Source organism: Neopelma chrysocephalum, unplaced genomic scaffold, assembly GCF_003984885.1.
Source record: "Neopelma chrysocephalum unplaced genomic scaffold, ASM398488v2 Primary Assembly neopelma1_23, whole genome shotgun sequence".
NCBI lineage: Eukaryota > Metazoa > Chordata > Aves > Passeriformes > Pipridae > Neopelma > Neopelma chrysocephalum.
Genome location: NW_020897691.1, coordinates 19,171,317 through 19,192,593, shown reverse-complemented (window position 1 = coordinate 19,192,593; position 21,277 = coordinate 19,171,317). Strand labels below are relative to the sequence as shown.

Sequence of the window (21,277 nt, the reverse complement as noted above, 5' to 3'; positions counted from 1 at the left end):
CATAAAGAAATTTGAGGAGTGCGTGGAAAAATAATTCTAAAAGTCAAACTCAGAGAACAAACACACTTTTATTTTCAATAATGAGTCTACTTTGATTCTAACAGGATTGTCCAGTGCCACACATTGTACTTTTCACATGACAGCCTGTTCTAGTCGCTAATCGGTACTAGTATTGCATTGGAATTTCAAGCATTATTCGTATCCTTTTGCAAACGTTACAAACACACTACCAACACCTATTTGAAGTTTTTTTCAAAACAATTTGAAAACTCCCCTATAAAAAGGACATTAGACAGCTAATATTTCACACAATTCAGCGTTATTCTTGAAAGCATTTATTATTGTTTATTCACAGTAATGAAAATTGGTTTGAGGTGCTGAATAGTTTAAATCTTACAGTAGGTAGGACAAATATTCTCTCTTCATAAAACTTTGTCGGATCTTGTGTTATGGTATGTACTCTTCTGACTTCTTAATTTTGACTCAGGTTAATCTCATGCAATAGATGAATATGATGCAGCAATATTACTTGGCTTAAAAAAAAAATCTAAGACAAACTATCTTTTTGTTAGGCAAATGCTAACAAAAGAACTGTTGCCACTGAAAATTGCTGTTTCTTACCCTGTCTGCAGTGTGGAGGTATCATAAGAGCAAGTCTTAGAGAACAAGGAAGCTAATTTGCTGTGATGAAATGTCACCTTACCTATATAGAACATCTGTTACCATGCTTCATGTCAGAATCTGCTTGAATATGTTGGAAGCAGTATCAAGCAAAGTATTTAAGTGATTAAATAAACACAAACTAGCAAACTCTAGCATTCTGTATGTAAGATATCTGTACTTCATGTGTCCAACACTGCTAAATAAAATGCTCTTTGTTTTCAATCAAAAATGGGGGATGAAGTGACCAATATTGAACTGAAAGTTCTTCTAATATTCTTACAGCTGGAAAGAAAGTTAGGCACTGCTGTGGACACATTTTCTAGACACATTTTACACATCTTTCACTATGAATTTTGAAAAATAAATGAAAAAGAAATCAAACAATAATACCATTGTCATGCAAGACACTGAAAGTAGCCTTGCACATCCAAACTTGCTGAATGCTAGTGTATAAAACATGCCAGTTTAAAATGTCAAGAGTATGTAATGGTGAGAGTTTTCCCAACCAAATATTTTTCTCCTTTTTCTGTGCTGTTTTACGTTTCGCTGCTATCATTTTAGTCTTACCAACTGTTCATTTTGTGAAAGTACTTAGTTTCCTTTAAAAAGCTGTTGTGTAAACTAAAAATATTATATTTCATAAGAGTTGGCAGGAAGAGAGAGTGAGAATGCACATCATAATCACTCTCTAAGGAATAAAACAAAAAATAGAGTTTTTCATTACAACAATGTGATTGACTTAAGCAGGTCCAAAAAGCTTTTAAGTATCTCTTAAGTCTTGCTTTCAAAAGACTGAGATGAGTAGTCATTTATTGTACAGCCTTCTAACAAAGTGTAACATATATTACTTCTCTGCAGTTGGTGAGTTAAGCAGACAAGATGAGGTAAGAAAGCTTTTTCATGGTAAATTCCAGAGACCAAAATCAAATTTGTATTTACATTTATCCACTGCGTGTTAAAACCATATATCTTGATCAAGGTGGCTTTTTTTTCTGTTTTGAAGCATTAGAAACACAATTGTTTATAATTTAAAAATCTGAAATGGCTTAATCATATAGAGTCTGGAATATTTTGGTAGTTTTTCGACTTCTTACTTTGGCCTCTTATCATATAACTTCATTGCTTTGGATAGAAATCAGAATCTATGGACATTTTAATTTATTCCAGCAGAATAAAGTGAGAATTCTCCTTAAAAATGCAATTAAAATCCAGAAATTTTCAGAATTGGCCATGCTTTCCTGATCAATGGCTGATTCCAAACACGAAGGGAGACTGCCTCAAAATCTTACAATTTAAACTGAAAAAATAAAGATGGGCATTGTGCAATGTTATCAGTGTGGTATTGTAAGCCTATTGAACATTTTGTCTTGCTCTAATTTGAGTGAAGGAAAGAAAAAAAGTCTTTGATTCTGGGAAGCTGACACAGAACATGAGCCAGCCAAAAGAAAGGACCAGGAAAGTACAGTTATATGAGGAAAATCCTCACATTTTCCAGTGTTACCAGTCACATTGAAAGTTCCCTCACTAGAGCCATGAAATAATTTTCTGCAGTTCTACATCATGTATTAGTAGAGTACACTGCACGAACAGTGGAGTGAATTACAGTTTTTTTGATGCTTTGCTTCCCTGTGAAGAACCTTGCATTGATCATTGCTTGATGCAGAACAGCATAACTTAATTGGTCGGTACTATACAGAGATTTCTGTATACTTTAGTGAAGGTCAGGTATTCCCTTTATTAATTCTTGATTAATATCATTCATACAGCTTTATCTTAATCCCCATTCATCAAAGCAGTTGTTTTTCTTTCGTGAACTTCCTCTTTAAAACTACTTCAGTTTTTTTTTCTAAGAAAACGTACAGGAAAGGAACTTAGCACTTCAGAGAAATAAACATGATCATGGGTCATACCTCTCTGTACTCTTAACCACACATCTCTTTCCAATTTCTAGGTGTTTTCATGCCTAAACTCCTCACTGTTGAGCCAGGTCTCATTCTTTGCAAAGGTCTCATTCTGTACAAATAATATTAAAATGAGTGTACGTGTGAGCAGTGGATGGAACAAGCTGGATTTTCTTTCCCCATCACAACCACCTTGCTTTCCCCCATGGTCTGCATTGACTCTCTCCATGTGACAAGAGAATCCCATACTGTGGCTAACTGGGGGACCAGATGGCTGCCACTGCATGACCAAAAGTGAATTGACATAAGATGGGTGAGTGGCTGAGCAGAGCTCGCAGCTCACAAGCACCAAGGGAAGAAGGCCTCTCTCTCCACATTTCCTTGCTCCTAAACTAGCAGTGAAGTGTGGCAGTTAGCCTGTCCTCTCCTCAGATCCTTCCACCATCTCCCTTGCAGTCTCACCACTGCTTATCTTTGCAGAGCTTGGTACAAAAATATTAGCAGAAATAGAAAACTATTCCCTTTTTTTTTTTTGCCAAGTTCATTTTCTGCCACTTTATCACGCTGAAATGACTCAGCAAAGGAAAGGACATGACAAAGCATGACAAAGGACTGCTACAAGGGAGAGGCAGGAACACATTGCCCAGGGAAAAGGAAGTGAAAGAAGAAAGAGCTTTACTCTTTATAAATATACATTATATAAACTTAAATATCTATAAAATAAAGGGGCAGAGAGTAGGACTGTATGCAGCAGTTAGATTGGTCTAAGCTGACACAACTTCAGGCTCAACCAGATGTGCTCATGGAGGTATCCCATAGGATTCAAGAGCTGGCAAAAGTGAGAGAACACAACATGCAGCTTAAAGACAGAGAAGGAAGGGAAAGGAGGACCTTTGTGTCTGGTAATGGTGGACTGTTGGATAAGCCATCTCATTACAACTTGCTCAGGATGGTAATACATAATGCCCAAGTACTTCAGTAAGCGTTGTCATCAATTTGTCTTTCATTGATTTTCTGGAAGCTTCTAAAAAATATAATTAAACTTGAAGCTTGTACTCTCCCATTCAGCTGAGCAAATTCCAAATTCTTCTCTGGGGAGAGAAGAAAGTCTGAATGACACTTTAAACAATTGCTTAAGTTTGTTCCCATAGGAAACAAAACAAAAAAAAAATAAAATATACACCTACAAAGGGTCATGTAATTAAAGGGATGCTGTCAATTGCAATTATTTTAATTAATGAATTCACATAGTAAAAATGTTTTGAGATAGTGTTCTTTAACCAATAGCTCCTGTGTAAAAGAATATCTCTTTTACAGGTGTTTCTTTTTTTTCTTCCTGTTTCCTACTTGAGGCTAGGGAAGGGACTGTACTCCTGGTTGGCAAAACAATAAGTGCAAGTATGCTCCAGTTTATCTTATATACAAACGTTTTTGCCCCTCTATGTGCATTTCCTGGCTGCCTTTTCTTTCTCTTCTCTGCTGCCGCAGCAAACACCCACTCGCAGTACTGTGGGAAAGTACGAACTTGTGCTTTGCTGTGGAGTGCAAGAAAGTGATTCCATCCAGCTCATGTGGGAGCATGACACTCATTTTAAGAAAAGCCTTCTTAATAATTACAGCTGTGAGCTGTTTCACTGTTTTGGACCATGCACTTTGAGCATTTACAGGAGAACCATCCATTGCTGTCAGTGGAATGCATCCATGATGTGTGCTTATATGGATTAATACAAAATACATAATAGTTTTCCTAGGGGAATCAGGCAATTAGAGACTTCTGTCAATCCCAGAGGGGGGCTATCTACACCATTAAACATTTAACTAGGCCATCTCAAAATGGAGCTAGCTGCTTTTGAAAATCTCTTTAATGCTTCACTGTCACATTCAGAATCATTAATGGGGAAGATTTAGTACATATCATTGCTTTTCTCTTGTTTTTTTCTTTTCCTACCTTTAACTTGGTTCTGTGTCTCTTCTAGACCTGCCCGTCCTCACAGCATACACTTTCTTTCAGCAAACAGCAATGTTGGTCTTGGATTTCACACTCACCCCTCTTTCCCACCTTCCTACCATAAAACACTGAGCAAAAAGAATAAGAGAGAACAGGTCATTTTACACCTCTCAGAGCTATTGTTTTCAGGACAATAAGACAGGAGTGCTGTTCAGGGGTGCAGCACTGCAAGGACTGAATTAATTTCAAATTTGGAAAGCCTGGGTTCCTTCCCTTCCCCCCTAGCAAACAGAATAAAAAAAATAGTTCATTTGCTTGGTAATTTATACTCTGTGGAGTCTGAATATTCAATGAGCTCTGTATACAAAGGATTAGATATGACTCATGAATCATATGGCTGACAACAGTGTGGTAGAGAAAGGAAGTCTGACAATCAACAGAAATGTGATACTTACCATACACAAATGTGGTCAGAGGCATCAAAAACCAAAAACATTTTTTCTGCTATTTTTAAAATTTATTTACTATCATTATCATTACGATATTTCTGTGAACACTTAAACGGATGGGCTTTGCTCTGCTCAGAAGCGTGTGCCCAACGAGGTATGTGATTCTGGCACCAGAGTTTTAGAAATTACTTTTGCTACTGGTTGATGCATCATCTTCTGATGGAAATGTGGTTTTCACTTAATATATGCATATTTCATATTGCAGTCAACACAATGGTTCACTTTTAAGCATTCTCAGAAGTTTTTCTTCTTCAAATATGTCCAAATGGATCTCATAACACATATTTCTATTTTCTCCTATAAGATTATTAGCATATTTCTATTTTTTCCTATAAGATTATTAGCTTTAATTATTTTAATATTTTAATATTTAATAATTATTCTAAAAAAATTCAATAACTTCTTACAAGAAAAGGTATAGGATTATTTGTATGGTTAAGAGAAGATTTTGGCCAAGGTTGTGAGAGTGACGTGGAAATACTTTAGAATATATGCTTTTTACACCAGAATAGGAGAATGAGTTTATAAATCTGATTTTTGTAGAGTTAGTTTATACTAACCTACTAGCATCCATATAAATGAATTCTGATGAGCAAATGGCAGCCTGGAGTTTAATCACATCTTAAACCAATAAAACTGTAAACAGCAAATCCAGGAAAACTATTTAGAATTCCAAAGAAAATTATTCATGCAATAAATAATATGCAAAGATTAGTCTCGGAGGCATTCTGAATTGGTATGTTTTATTTGATTTAAAGGAGTGTAGGTGCAGAATACTAGCAGGAACAAAATAGGAAAAAAACTTCCTAGAGAAATGAGATTTGGAGAACAGGTTAAGTTGCCCAGAGAAGTCATGGATGCCCCATCCCTGTAGGCGTTCAAGGTCAGGTTGGATGAGGCATTGAGCAACCTGAGAGGTGTCCCTGCCCATGGCAGGAGGGTTGGAACTAGATGATCTCTAAGATCCCTTCAAATTGAAACCATTCCATAATTCTAACAATTTCAACTCAGACTTGATATAAATGTAACCAAAACATTTACGAGTAACCAGAGTTCCTCCCAGTGTGAGATCCACGTATTCATTTGTACCACAGGTGTGTGTAAGCAGACATTGGAGAAACATTTTCACCTTGACTCTAGCAGGGCATACTCAGCCTGCCTTCTCTTCAGCTCAGAGGACATGAAGTGGACCCTCATAATTCAGTTGCCTGTCAGCCGCACAGCCTCAAGTGACCAGTAACATCAGATGGAAAGAGGGAAGGGAGGGAACGCTTGTGTGAGTATCTGAGCTTGATGAACTTCGGTTTTTAGTAAGTTTGAACTTTGAGATAGAAACAGAAATATTTACATGGAAAAATTTATGAAGTGAGGTTACGTGCATAAGAATGAAGTCTCCAAACACCCATGTGGAGTCTGAGTCCTTCATGCAAACACCATCAGCCCTGGATACCTGAGAGTTGGTGCATACTTGGTAAAGTTTATGGCTGAAGCTTCAGGTGGCTGCTCAGAGCTGAGGAGTAGGGGCAGAGGACATCAAGAGGGGAAAAGTCTGACACTTACTGCCTATGGGAGAAACTGCAGGCAGATTTTTAGGGACACCTTACTCAGAAGGAACATCTTGTAAGGGGAGATGATCTGTAAAACCTGGCATTTTTTCCACTTCTGAAGATAACTGCAATAAAGCAGTTTTCTTCCACAGAGAAATTCTAACAAAAAGCAAATTACTTGTGGCATGAAGGGGCAGCTCATGGGGATTTATGAGAACCCAATTTAACTTTTTTTGTGATTCTTGTCCAGGCCATCTGGCACAGACTAGCTTTTGGCACACAGGTCAAAGCTAGGGCTTTCCTAGCAGGCTAGCTTCATCCTTTCTTCACACTCACAGAAGCATATTTTAGTGCAAAATCCATCCCACGCTTTATCTGCATACCACAGCCCTGCCTGTCATGCATTATGCACAACACTCAGCAATTGCCTGCTCTAACCACAACAGCTAACCACAGCATGTTGCTCAGAATACGCCTAGCACACATCTGTAACCTTTGTGTAGCCTACACTACAAACACACTCCACCCACTGTTATTTTGCTTGCTGTGCCTGCCACTGTACCTGCTCCTTGTGCAACAACTTAAAAAATCATGACAGTATCTCAGGCCTCTGCTGAGCCTGCCAGGGCCAGGTAAGCCACTAGATGTCACACCCCAATACCTTGCAGGAATTTCTAGACTTATATAAAATAGATTTATTTTTTTCTGTAAGAACCACTTTTTTTTTTCAATAACCAGTACTTCATAACTTAAAGAGGTTTTGCATCTTGGAGACTAACATTCCCTGTGGCACCATGTTATGGTCTGTATTTGGAACAAGCAGTACATAATCAAAAACTCAATGTGAGATGCCTGTCTCAGAGTTAGCATCTGCCATTCAGCACTAACTAGCATTCTGGGCATCCATGCATATTTAGGAGGCATCTAGTACAGATGAACTTCAGCAAATCCAAGGTGGGTCTGTTTACAGTCAAGATCTTCAAAGCCATTCTCCACGGCTATATCCCCACATAATCTTCAGCAACACTGAAATATTGATAGCTCTTTGCCCAGTGTGGGCTCTCCCATTGCAGGGAAAAAAAGACAAGATTCACATTTCCACAGGATGTGGCTACGTAGTTCTTACAACTACACTTAAGAGAAAAATATCAGTCATTGTCAACTCTCCACTCTTCCAGAGTGGGTAGCTGGCACTCTCTCCCCCTCTGCAGAACCTTGGCTTCTACAAAGCTGGAAAACCTGTGTTTATTTGAGGCACTGCAGTTTTTAAATCCTGGATGAAGTATCTGTACCCAGCCAAGCTGCACACATGCCATGTTGTGAGGGAGTATGCACTCATCTTGCTGACTACATGGACTGGTAGGATTCAGGGAATTACAATTTCCCATGTTGTATGAGAATCCCTATGACCAGATAAATCCCATACCATCTCTTTATGTGGGTTTTGGTGAACTCTTCAACATGGAACAGCCCCATAAAATTGTCTTTCAGTCTATCTATATTCATCTCAGCACTGCTGCTGCCTCCGAGCAATCCTGAGCCCTGGGATGGTAGGCAAATATGTGTTAGCAACAACACAGCCTCAGAAGCACCACCTGGGTCTGTAGGGCAAGAAAGGCCTTTACGTTAATGAATGTTTGTTCCAACCAGTGCTCACAGGGCAGAATGTTTCTCTCCATACACATCCAAAAAAAAAAAAAGCACTTATTTCCTTCCTTCCTCTGCACCTCCTCAAGAAAACAAATGCAAGAATTTCCTCTCTATACAACAAGACTCAAAAAACTCAATCCTCCCACTTCCTTTTCCCACCTCCTTCCAAAGTCATCAAAAGCACCAGTTTATCTCTCCTCTCCACCAACCTACCAAAGGCTACAGCTCTCCATCTTCTTACACTTCATAAGCTTAGCTCCTCTCCTGCCTTTGAGAAGGCTGAGGAATGCTCTTTGCACAGGTCAGTTGTCAAACCTGTGCCATGAAAGGCTCACACAAGAACAAAACCCAGGCTCTCTTAGGCTGATGGACTGTATCTCACTGCTTTGCTGCCTGCCCTATATCCCTGCCAGACAGAGGCAGGCGACATTCCCTACCATTCCTCTCCAGGAGGCCAGCATGGAGCTGAGATGAGGGAAGAAAATACTTGCCTTCAAACACCTTACTCAAAATAGATGGCAAGCAGAAAACTTTAAATAAAAGCATATTGTACAGTACATGTAGAAGAGTTCACCACAATTAACCCCTTGAATAAATAAACCCAAGTACTTACATGTTAAGTCTCCATCTAGTGTTGCTATGCCGACCACTTCAGAAGAGAAGCACTGGATTTGGCCACCATGGATAAGGGATGCTCTGGCTGGAAGTTGTTTGGGCTGGTTCTGTTTCTTGGTGGGCTGTCAGGCTATGTGACTCCTCCTTGGATGGGGTTTTAACAGAGGTGTAAGTCAGAAGGTGCCAGAACAGCTTTTGAGGAAACACTCCATTGTACATAAATAGTATCCAAATCTATGGGCAGTACAGAAGCATGCCCTCTGTGGACACTCAAATTTATTCCATCGGGAGTGAGAGGACAAGAGGACATAGCTTGAAGACAGAAATACGGCTGATGGGGAAGTAACTCTCCTGTGCTGTGAGGATTCGAACCAAGTTTATATTACAATGACACATTTTGAAGAAAAGGAAATTTTCACAAGATTAAGTTTTCAAGAGAGGAAGGAGTTCACTGGAGTAAAAAAGGTTGTTGTCCAGATCTTGCAAAATGCAATTAAGAAAAAAAAAAAGAGAAATGTTGCTATTTCTAAAAATTGTGAAAATAAGAATACTATTTTTGAAAATACTCTATGTGAAAAGACAGCCTACTTTTTTTTCCAGTATTGAATTAAAATGGGAATAGTAATTTTTAAGAGGTAAGGCTTTTAAATTTTGAAGATTAACACAATCTTTTGCGCTTCAATTAAAAAGTTGCTACAATTTATAATTTTGTAAGTAAAAACCCAAAGTTCCTTCCAACCTTAGGAATGCTATTTGATTGCACTGGAGGATAAATTATATAATAAATTATTTAAAATTAATTGTATCATGGGAATATACTACATTGTTGTTTTAACCATTGGGAAAACAAAATGAATTGTATTGATCAACAAAGATCTCCTTAAAATCTTAGAAAGCTCAGCTCACTAGAGGAACACTGAGAAATTGTGCGTGTGGCTGTCACTGTCTTGGAAGGCCTGCTAGATCCAGTGGTGGAGGTGATGTACTGCTTGGAACAAAGACAAATGGTTTTGGTCACCTCAGTATAAGAAAGATATAAAGCTATCAGAGAGCGTCCAAAGGAGGGCAATGAAGATGGTGAAGGACCTTGAGGGGAAGCCCTTATGAGGAGCGACTGAGGTCACTTGGTCTGTTCAGCCTGGAGAAGAGGAGGCTGAGGGGAGACCTCATTGCAGTCTACAACTTCCTTGTGAAGGGAAGAGGAGGGCCTGACACTGATCTCTTGTCTGTGTGACAGGACCCGAGGGAATTACATGGAGCTGTGCTAGGGGAGGTTAAGGTTGGATACTAGAAAGAGGTTTTTCACTCAGAGGGTGGTTGGGCAGTGGAACAGGCTCCCTAGGGAAGTGGTCACAGCACCAAGCCTGACAGAGTTCAAGAAGTGTTTGGATGATACTCTCAGGCACATGGTGTGACTCTTGGGGATGGTCCTACGCAGGGCCAGGAGTCGGACTTGATGATCCTTGTGAGTCCCTTCCAACTTGGCATATTCTGTGATTCTGTGAAATTAGATCACAACGTACATCACAGAGGGCCATCATCTGCATGGCCAAGTGCCACTTTTATACCCCCCAAAAGCATTTGCTGTCAGATTGTGTTATCATGTCTTTGTCCACCCAGAGCAATACATGCCACAACCCTGGCATTTATCAAGTTCAGAATTATACTTTCTTTTATTTTCTGTCAAAGGCAAAACTAGGAAGACTCTTTTCAGTTGTTACTTTCTTGTCTGCTTCATATTAGACAGGAATACCCCTTTCTATCAGTTCAAGGAATCACGTTTCTTCATCCAGCTGAAGAGGGGTGGAGGGAAAGAAAGGGAGGTCGCTTTTGCAAACCTGGAAATTCCTTTAGCTTCTTCTGAGCTGAAAGCATTTTAAATGCCAGCTGTGAATCGGAAACTTTATGCTGCTTAGTAGCATCTGTGCCTTCTGGTTCTACCAAATAGGTTCAGGTGATCTTTCAGGTCCTCCAAGGGTTCATATACCCTTTAACAGAGCAAACCATCCATGTTTGCTCATTAGGACATTAGATATAATAAAATCTGACTGATATATATACATGCAACATACGTGCACGTGTACAAACTCCACCTCCCTGTGCACAGATAGAGCAATGCTCCCATCTGACCTTCCAACCTGTCAGCCTTCCATGTGTCTGATAAAATGCTCTTCTGAGCTACCTCCTGACCCAAGGGCTTATTATAAGATCAGGGCCATAGTTTAAACCACAGATTAAAGAGCTGTAAATCCTGATATAAACAAGAATAATCATTCTTTCAGTTCAGTGAATATGACAAAGTGTTCTTAAACACAGTATTCCCGTTTCTTTCTCTGGTCCTGTCATTACTAGAGAACAAAAAGCACCATCCAATGAACACAGAAGGAGATGAGAAGTCAGCTTTAAGCTTTATTTCAGCTCTAAAATCAAAGACCTCTTTATAGTCTAATAGAATTATAGACTCAAGTCTACCATGTGTGGCACCAGTATAATAAAAAATGGAAATTCATTGTCCAAGAATGATTTATGAAGTTCAGTAATTCATGTCAGAGTTTCCACAACATTGTGCTTCTCAAAAAATCTCAGGTCCGACTAACTAAGAGCACTCAGTTAGACATTGATCCTTTAATGAATGTGTGCACTTTACCGATTTTATTTTGGCAAAGTTACAAGTATGGAAGCATGAGAGAGAAAGAAAATGTGCAATAAAATATTCAGCAACATTTCTATTCTGCTTTGCACTTGGTGTCTTTAAGATATTTACTTCATCTTTCCATCTTCTGGGACAAATATATACCACAGAACATGTAAATGTCTGAAAAAATGCTCATTTTTAAATATTGAGTTCAGCAGAATATATGAAAAATAGATGTGAAGAAGCAAAGATCAGATTTAAGGACCATTTTAGCAACAGGGTTTATTTCAGATCTGTAATTTATGTAATCTATAAAAATAATGCATAGAGAATATTAATTAGCCCATTTTTGACCATTCGGTTCTCTGCAGTGCTACACCAAGTGAGCTTGCTCACTTTTTTGGTTTTAACAGTGTACGTTTAGTTTTAATGGTTCAGCTCTTCTTCAGTTATCAATAGGGAGCCTTGTTACCATGGTGACAGACAGATGGATTAATGCGATGTTTAGAGAGATACAGTAGTGCCAAATTTTGATATATACAGTAAGCACTAATCTACTGCATACACAAGAGGGCATGCATGCAGAAAATTTCAGGGACAGTCTTCCATATGCACCGGGTATGCCTTGACACAAGGCCCACTAGAAGGTGGCCATCTATCTGCCACTCTATGCCCTTCAAAAATACCTGCTTGGAATCACAGACAGATGCTCTAAAATCTTAAACCAAATGTCTAATGAGGCCTGTTGGAAATGGCTGCTGTCAACACCTAATGTGTCAGCTACATGTATTAGGCCATGAAGCTACCGGTCATCTGAGAACGATTATCTATAATCCACTTCTTGAAATGCGGTCTGACACCTTGAGCTGAAACCTTTTCATTTGCCTGTTTACTTTATTCACTGCACGTCTCGCTAATGAGAAAGAAATTCGAGATATACAAAAATCATTGGGTTTTTACAGAGCACAGACAGATTGCATGTCAAGTAATCCTTCTTAAAACTTTCACACTTCCTTCTCTTTCAAACCTTTAATGACCTGCACCTTCCTTGCCCATCTCACTCCCTTCCCCAGAGCTGCTAATGAGCTTTCCTGTTTTCAAAGTATTAGCTTAACAGTTCATGTCTCGCAAACACCCTCAGACAGAGATGAAATTAATACAGGAAGAAAACGTGTGACAGTCATGCTATGAATTCCTGTCAGACTGTGAATCCCCCATACTTGTAGAACTAAGAAGTTCTGCTAGTTGCATAGTTTTATTTTACTTTATTCTCTGTACAAGGCTTGAATCATTCTATTATTGTCAAACATCCTTACTGCAGAAACCTATGATAAGCTGCTATTGACTGAAAAGTCAGGTAATTTTAAAAGACAATTTAACCTGCCAAATGAAATTCTGGCACAAACTTGGTGCCCTTAGAAATATTTTAAATGTGAAATCAGAAGTACTTTATCCAGATCACACTATTAATTTATGTAACAAGAGTAGTTTAATTAGAAATGTTTTCCATTCATCTACACAAAGCAATAATTATAATTCATCAGGAGCCTAATATTCAGCTCTCCTTCAGGCCTTTTTAAATTGTAATATTTAACTATAGCAATTAAACTCTATGAATGACCGTGAAAGGGGCCTTTGGATATAACCGCACTGAAGCCAATTAGGAAAAGTATACATCTCATATTCCTGACAATTAATTTTACAGTTGGCTTTCTCAGCAAGTGAAATACTTGTATACATGAGTCAAGTTTACACTGGCCACTTCCCCAGATAAATGAAATGCCAGTCCAACTTCTTCCAGGTAGAAAGGTGCCAGGTGCTCTGCAGCACACACCACTATTTATTGAGGGCCTCCAAACTGGTGTTGCTGGCCATATGAGGACAGCCAGTGGCATGGAATGGGTGCAGCCCACAGGCCCATGCCAGGCAGCAGCCTCTGGACGGGCATCTGAGACTTCTGCTGCCCAGTGGTGTATGCCAGTACCACATTCCTCCTGCCCTGCAGCCACGGTGGTGTGGAGTGTTACATCAGAGCCAAGCTGGAAGTTACCCTTGCCCATGAACTAATTTGTGGAGGAGTCAAACCAGACACCCAGGTCTTGGTCCAACCTCCTCCCAAAAGTAGACTCCGCAGTGTGCTCAGAGCAGCTCACTGAGGGCTTTGTCCTCATGAAATCTTCCTTGAAGGGAAGGCAGTCTGATCCAAGCCTGACTGTGCTTGTTTGAGTTACCAACAAAGTCATCACTCAGAGCCCGCAGCAAGTAACACACAAGATGGACAGCTATTGGACTGCCATCAAGAGGCCTCCTTTGTCCTGCCAACCATCATTTTGGAAGTTTCCAATTATGGTCACGTGGGCCAGGAGCAGACTTTCTCTGTAGAAAATCCCGCTTCCAGGCTGTCACCAGGCAGAACCTGGTCAGCTGGTCAATCTAAATGGTGGTTCAAGACCCCTGCTGCTACCTCAGGTTGCAGCATCCAGTAAGAGTGGCTGAGACTCAAGTACCAGGCCATACCCTAATGACACCGTGGAAATAATAATTTTTGCTGCTTCTTTTTTTTTAATTCAGTCAGAAATACTTTTTTTCTGGACAATGTTAGAGGTTTTTCTAATACAGTATAGCAAACGAACTATTAAAAGTTACTTTCATTCTATAATGAAACACATACTAAGACTACTAAAGACATGGTACCCAGTAAAGTTAAAAAACAGCTTGCAAACATTTGCTAGGTCTCTAAAGACAGTGGTTATACTGCAGGAATTGGGAAGGGATCTGTGATTATCCTCTCTAGTAAATGCAGGCAAAGCCAAAGAGATATAGGCATATTTTACTTGCCAAAAGAGAATATTATAAACATGGAACAGTTAATAAACCAAAAATTTAGTAAAGAATGAGAACAGAAAACAAGTAGATACATGCATATGCAAGAAGACCCTCCATAAGTGTTCCCATCTCTGCAGCCCCACCTAAATGGTGTCCAAGGCATGTGACGGCCTTGATATGTTATCAACAGCTCTGAAATCTGTAGTGTGCCTCTGACCAGCCACAATGTCATCATCCACATATGCTAATTTGGCATTTATAACTGGAACTCTGGCCATATTGCCAATGGGACTTCAGCCATTTACTGAAACGTGTCCAGGCTGTGGCCATAAAAAGCAATGCCACTGTGATGTCTGTGCAGCACGCCGGCACACTCAGTCCTGCCCTAAGTTACACCTGACATGCCCTCCTGAATAACCAAATGTAGAAGTGAAATTAAAAAAGAGCATTTCATATTCTGTAGAAGAAAGCTGCAGCTTAGAAAGGCAGCTCTGGGGCTGGGGGAGCTGGCTGGGAATCTGGAGATCCAGACGCTCAGCTCCTGCCTTTGTTGGAGAACCACAGCAGAACCCTGTGCAAACTGATTAATTTGCTCATCTTCTCCAAAGGGAAAAATACCCTTCCTATAAGTGTGTGAAACCAGCTCAACCAATATTTTTTAAGTTTTTTGGTTCTCCCGTGCAAGGCTCTTCTTATAATTGTTTGTACATTTGCCAAATGAGCACTGACTTTGTCAGTATTTCTGTGACTAAAGTCTACGCATCACTATTCAACGACCAGGTTTTTGCTGTGGTATGAGACAAGAGACCTAGAGGACTTTCAACATGGGAATTCCAGCCACCAGATTTTTAAGAGATGCATAACAGTAACCACCTTACTCTAAAAAGAGAGGTTTCTGCAGAAACCAAATCATAGCTGCAAAACACTTTCACTTCTTGTCCAATCGGCCAGAAAAATGTTTGGAAATATGTAACTGGTTTCTTCATGCCCCCACCTGTACACAGCACTGTGGCTGCATGGTGCTTTCAGGAGTGTCAAAGCTTCCATAAATATAGGAAATTACCCCAGCCAGTCAGGCAGAGAGCAAAGCTCAGCTTTCCTGAGAGCCAGAGGGTAGCTCAACTGCCGCATTTTCTCTCTTTCTAAAACTAGTGTTTGGCTCTTTCCCAAGTTCTTTTACATAATCCAGTTCTGTTACTGAACATGTCAGTTTAACCAGTATTCAAATCAACCTCCTCTATGTTTTGAATTGGATTTTCAAGCTCCAAACAGGATTCTGTGTCTCAACTGCCAACATTTTTTGCAGTGGCACTCAATACTTTTGGATATATAGATGAGACGGGTAATTTAGTGAATATATCAAATTACTGCACTTATTATGTCCCCGTCATCTTATAAACTAGCTTCTTTTCCTCTAAATACCTAAACTGCAAGCTTGGTCCTCAAGTGAAACTCAGCTTTAGCGGGGATGGCCAGTTATCACTGTGGAGGAAAGGAAGGGGAGCAGGAGACACACAGGCCAGTACTGAAATGTTTCACAGCATTATGTTAAGAAGCTTGCACACTGTGGTTCTGTTTTTTGATAGAGCTGCTTATTGGCAGCAATACCAAGCATTTGCAAAGATTATAAAAAAGTGTTAAGGAATATATTTATGCAAACTTTTTTCTTTTGGTTATTTTCTTTAATTTTTCTTCTTTGCATTCTTGCTTACTCTCTTTCCACACTTTTCCCTCACCAATACTGTACAATTGTATGAACCCGCACAGGAGAGATAATGCGTTACCAATTTTTCATTAAAACCCAGGGGTTGATATAAAAATCCTAATCATAATTTCAGAATCACAAGTGGAGATTAACGCATCCTTTGAAGCTGAAAACTTTGGCTACCTCTCACTCTCTGCTTTTGGCTTACCAAGTTTTTTTGTAATACAAAGGAAAGAAAGCATTATTTTATATTCAATTATATAACAAGAGATTAATATTGTAACCTAAATGAATGCAATTCTGCTGAACATATCTTGTTTTTAAGCAAGACAATTTATTTTACAACATGAAGAATTTAAAGTTATTTGGTAAGAGAGTGGATTTCATGGGCTTTATGCCCTACTTTAAGTCTCTGTGAATGATTAATAGATACAGATCTTATTGGACTCTCTTAAAGATAGATTCTTGGCATTGTTCAAACCAAGATTAAATAACATCATTATACCTTTCTTTTCTCTTTCTTCTGGGTTCAGAAAAAGATTTGAAAGAAATTGATGTCTTGATTGATGTGAACTCAAAAAAACTATCCTGAGAAAAAAACTAGGATTTTTATCACCAAGCCCACAAAAATAGGTTATTATCTCTCACAGTTCAAGGATTCTTCTATCAGATGCAGTGGTGATCTTGACACAATTTACAATCAAAATGACATGCATGCTGCTGTTTTAGTTTTATGCATTCTAATAAATTTGAATACTGTATATAATAATCATATACACCTCAGCATGAAGATAGAAAGTAATTTCTTCTTTTAATATTGTCACTGTGCAGTTTTTCTTAGACTACCTTCTCTAAGCTTTTCCAGGAGGTTTTACTATTATTAGTGGCAAAGTCTAATGCTATTCCAAAACACACACAGCATCTTGGGGTGCTTTTTCAAGGGATAAAGAAGACTAGAGGGAAGAAGATTAGGAGTCATTTACATGCTGCCCAGATTATAAAAAAATTGAGTTAGTGCCGGTGGGCCAGCTATACAGCAGAGATAAGGCCTACTTCTTTTTCAGTAACTGCTTTTTAACTGTGTAAAATTTTGTTTAACTTAGACAGTACATGGACTATTAGGAAACAGCTTTGGATTGTTTTTCAGAAGTACCATGAACAGGAAGTTTCCCAAAATACTAAATTTTTGCCTAGCAACCCATTCCTATAATTAGACCTTAGATACAGGCAATAAGTGATGTTAACAAGATACAAAGAAGAAAGCTGGGGAAGAAATGCTTGATTTGGATTTATTTACATTCTTTGTTTGCTGTTAAAGTACTGTTACAAACAAAAATATACTTTACCTGACTATACCAAATCCTGAAGTTAGTATACTGTTTAACAGAGTGATAAAGTCAGATAGTACAGCAATTTATATTCATCAGCAACTGAGCATTAGTGTGACACAAACATGGAAAAAACCCCAAATATATGTTCTCGTAGTGTGAAAAACTATTTACATAACTGGAAAGAATCAGAATTTGGAATAAAAATATGTACTTTGGAGCAACACTATCCGTCAAGATATAGCTTACTAAAATTCATGGGAAGTAAGAATTTCTCCCAGTTTTATTTAGTAAAGCCCACTACGTGGTATGTCCCACAAACAAAAAAAAACACCCAAACCCTTATGAGCTTCCGACACAGGACTTGATTTAAAAGAGATTCTGACAACTTTTGCCAATTTTCCCTCTGCGCGATATGGGCTCTCGGGGACGCTGAGCGCGCCCCCACCAACAGGTCCCTACCGAGGGCGCAGCAGCGGCTGCCGACCCGACCCCTAGGCGCCGCAAGTGCCCCCCCCCCCGACTCCGCGGCCGAGCAGGCGGAACTAGAGGATGAGGAGGAGACGGAGGAAAAGCGGCTGCGTGTCCCAGCCCATCTCCGTTTCCTTCCGGGTCGCAGCCCGCAGCCCCCTCCTCCTCCCGCGTCCTGGGCCATGGGGGCGGCTGCCGGGGGGGCCGCCCACGAGGGCACCGCGGCCGCAGCGCCGCTGGACCCCGGGCGTGGGCTGTCCCTGCCCCGGGGGGCCGGGAGCCCTGCGGCGTCACAGGACAAGCTCTTCTTAATCAAAGGTGCAGACAGCCCTCCTTTCCTCCCCTCCTCTCCTCCCCCTGCACGGGTCAGGGACGAGCAGCAGCGGGTGTGGCAGCCCCGAGACCTCCCCCAGCCGTGCTGCCCTTGCCGTAGCCCAAGGTCTTGCCCCGCTCCCCTGTTCCCGGGGAGAAGGGATGACCTTGGGCGAGGCTTCTGGATGCAACGAGGAAGCCCCTGCAACACTGCCCGCCTTTCCCCCTGCTGTCAGTAGCGGCGGTGCCTGTCACCCCTCAGTCACCCTCCCCCGGGGGCGCCGGTAGCGAACACGTCCGGGCGGGATGCGGGACGGGAGCAGCAGGCGCTGAGCGGAGCCGCTTCTTCTCTCGAGGGAACTCAGCCCTGCGGGGCTGCGGGCGCCGCCGGGCGGGCGGGGGTCCGCTCCCAGTGCTGCCGGGGCGCCCTCGGGAAAGAGGCGGCTCGTGCGGGCTACAGGCAGCGCTGCGGATTCCGTAGGGGAACAAGCCGGTGTCCCGGGCTGGATCCCAGCCGGGAGACCCGCGGCGAAGGCACAGCCAGAGTCTCCTGCGAGCGGCGCAGGGCACCGGGAGTACCTGCGGTGGGCTGGCGGCGCTGTGCGGCATGATACGATATTATATTACAATTTTATTATTTTATATATATATATTTATATGCTTATCCCGGCCGCTCCGATGTCTGCTCGGGCTGCCCGCGCCTCCCGGCGGAGCAGAGATCGGAGCTCAGGCGGCCCCGTCCCAGCGCCGCCGGCCGGGAACATCCCGGCATCAGCCGGACAGGACTTGCGGCTGGATGGACGTACTCCCCCTAGATAAAAGGGTCTCGCTGAGGATGCTCATGGCGAGGCACCGCTCCCTGCTGCCACACTCTTTGCCGGCCCCTTGCAGTGCTTTTCTGCCCCTCCCAAGGAGGCCATTCGCGGCGCTACTCTTTGGGGGGAAGTTAATTTAAGACCAGTTATTAGTTCTGAAATCAGAGAAGTGTCGGTTACTAGACCTGGAAATGTAAAATGCAGTAGACATGCAAAATTCGGCCAGCATGCAAGGTCTTTATGCTCCCAGGCAGAATTTCATTGACATGAGTACCGGAAAGTTGTTCATCACAATAATCAGATAAATAAGTTTTTTAAAGTGAGACCTAACATAAATGTGTTTTGCTTCATAATTCCTACTCAGACCATTTTTTAATTGGTACTAGGAAAGGGAAAACAGGGTGGGTATCAATACTTGCAAAGGAAGAACATGTAATACCCTGAAAGTTTTAAATTTTTATATGAATCAGGTGGGTTTTTACAGTTCACTAGGACTTTGCAAGCCTTTTTCTTAAAAGTGGGCAGGTATGAGTACACGTGCCTTTGGTGCAAGAGCTAGAAGGGATCAAGGTACCCCAAGTGACTTTGGAAACACTGAAAGAGTGGAAAAGCAAGGGATGCTTTCTGTCTTGGGAAAGCTTCTGCTAGTGTAATTTTCTTTTTTTTTTTTTTTAATGACATTAGAACATAAAATGAAGAAAGCTCAAGAATAAGCATTGCTTATGTAAAGGTCTTCAGAAGTACAGGTGGATTTTCAGGTGACCATTTGAAATAACAAGTGATGCAGCAAATAATTATATCTCCCTTTTGGAGAAGGGTGAAGCGTAGCCATAGAACAAGTCAATTTCAATAGCCTGTCTCTGGAGTGAGAGAAATGTCAAAGTACTGTGAAAAAGCATCCTGGGATTTGAATTATTATTTTGTGTGTGTGTGTGCTTGAAAATACATACACATGCCATTATTTTCAAAATGCTCTATTTCATAGAAACAATTCTTTTTCTTGCTATTTTGTCATATTAAGTTAACATAAAAAATGTAGATAATAGGACCTTTCCCTTCAACATGTGCTGACAGGTCTTAATTATCCAGGTTTTATTTTCTAAACAGTTTTTGGGGGTTTTTTAGTTCCCCTTAAGTAACAAAATATTGATTTTTATTTCTTCAACTTTTTTTGACAGGTGGAATTTTTCTAGGTACTGTTGCTACAGCGGGAATGATAGCAGGTTTTGGCACCACGCTTGCCATGACAAAAAAGAAGAACCCAGACTGGTTCAGTAAGGTTTGTACCTTTTGAGCTGTTTTCGAATAGTGATATGCAGGAAGTAATGCATCAAATGCTTTATAGATATGGTGATGTGTGTGGAGTTTGGCAAAGTTGATGGTAAGAGCACTAGACTTAATTCAAGTGAGTAGGGGTAGGATTAACTTAAAAATCAATTCAGAGTTGGCACTGCTAAGTACTTTAGTACTTGAGAGTAGCTGAAATACATAACACACTGTTTGCTGGAATCATACTAGTGCTATATAATGGAATATAATTAATGGTTTGGTTTGATTCTGTGATGTGAACACACTTCAGGCATGAGCCTGTATCACCTCAGTGATCCAGTTCACCATACAGTGCCATAGTGCTACAGTGAATCTGGAAGAAAGGTAACCGCAGTAAGGGTGGGAATGAGTAGGTAGAAAGCCTGTAAGCTGTGGAATAAGTAAGTGGAATCATTTAGTCAAAATTTAAGATCTCTTCCATCCCAATGTGTAAGGTGACCGATGAGAAAGAGTAGTGGCTTGGTACTATGAGATCTGATGGCCAAAATTAATCTTGTGCAGTTACTAACAGGATCCACTTGTGCATTCTGAAGAAAAAAATTGCAAAGTAAAGCTACCATATTGGTATATTAATCTGAAACATAGCATATTTAATTGAAGGATATTTTTTTCCTCACTAATGCTTTGTTATTGCTGAAAGTGTCAAAAATAGGCCCTTAAAATTGATCAGTCTTGTCTCCACCAAACTCTAAAATGCAACATGTATTACACATGTTCTTAGGGAATTAAGAACCGATCAGTTATGTTTACTTTTAAAATGTTAATTCAGTAACATGTCAAGTTAATTCAATGCATAGCAAGATAAAAAGGATTGTTCCATTGCATTTTATATTAGAACCTTTGTATCTGATCATTCGTTATCTCCCTTTGTGGTCAAAGAGCACTGAGATCCTTCCTTTGCCATCCTATTTTCCTCTGTAGGCTGCTGTGGCATAACTCAGCCGTTGCCTTTACGGAAAAAATAAACATGAGTTTCTGTGCTGGTTTAAAAGTTAACCAGCAAGGGAAAATGAACTCAATTCA

The 21,277-nt window shown here is 40.5% G+C and overlaps 1 protein-coding gene across 1 annotated transcript in view; it reads left to right on the top strand.

The window, feature by feature from the left end:
* Window positions 1-17,965: 17,965 nt before the first annotated feature.
* Window positions 17,966-21,277, top strand: part of TMEM242 (transmembrane protein 242) — a 24,429-nt gene continuing 21,117 nt past the window's right edge. Inside the window, exons 1-2 of the mRNA XM_027688961.1 lie at window positions 17,966-18,116; window positions 20,104-20,204. Coding sequence (XP_027544762.1) covers window positions 17,981-18,116; window positions 20,104-20,204 — 237 coding nt within the window. The 5' untranslated portion in view covers window positions 17,966-17,980. The remainder of the gene's footprint in view (window positions 18,117-20,103; window positions 20,205-21,277) is intronic.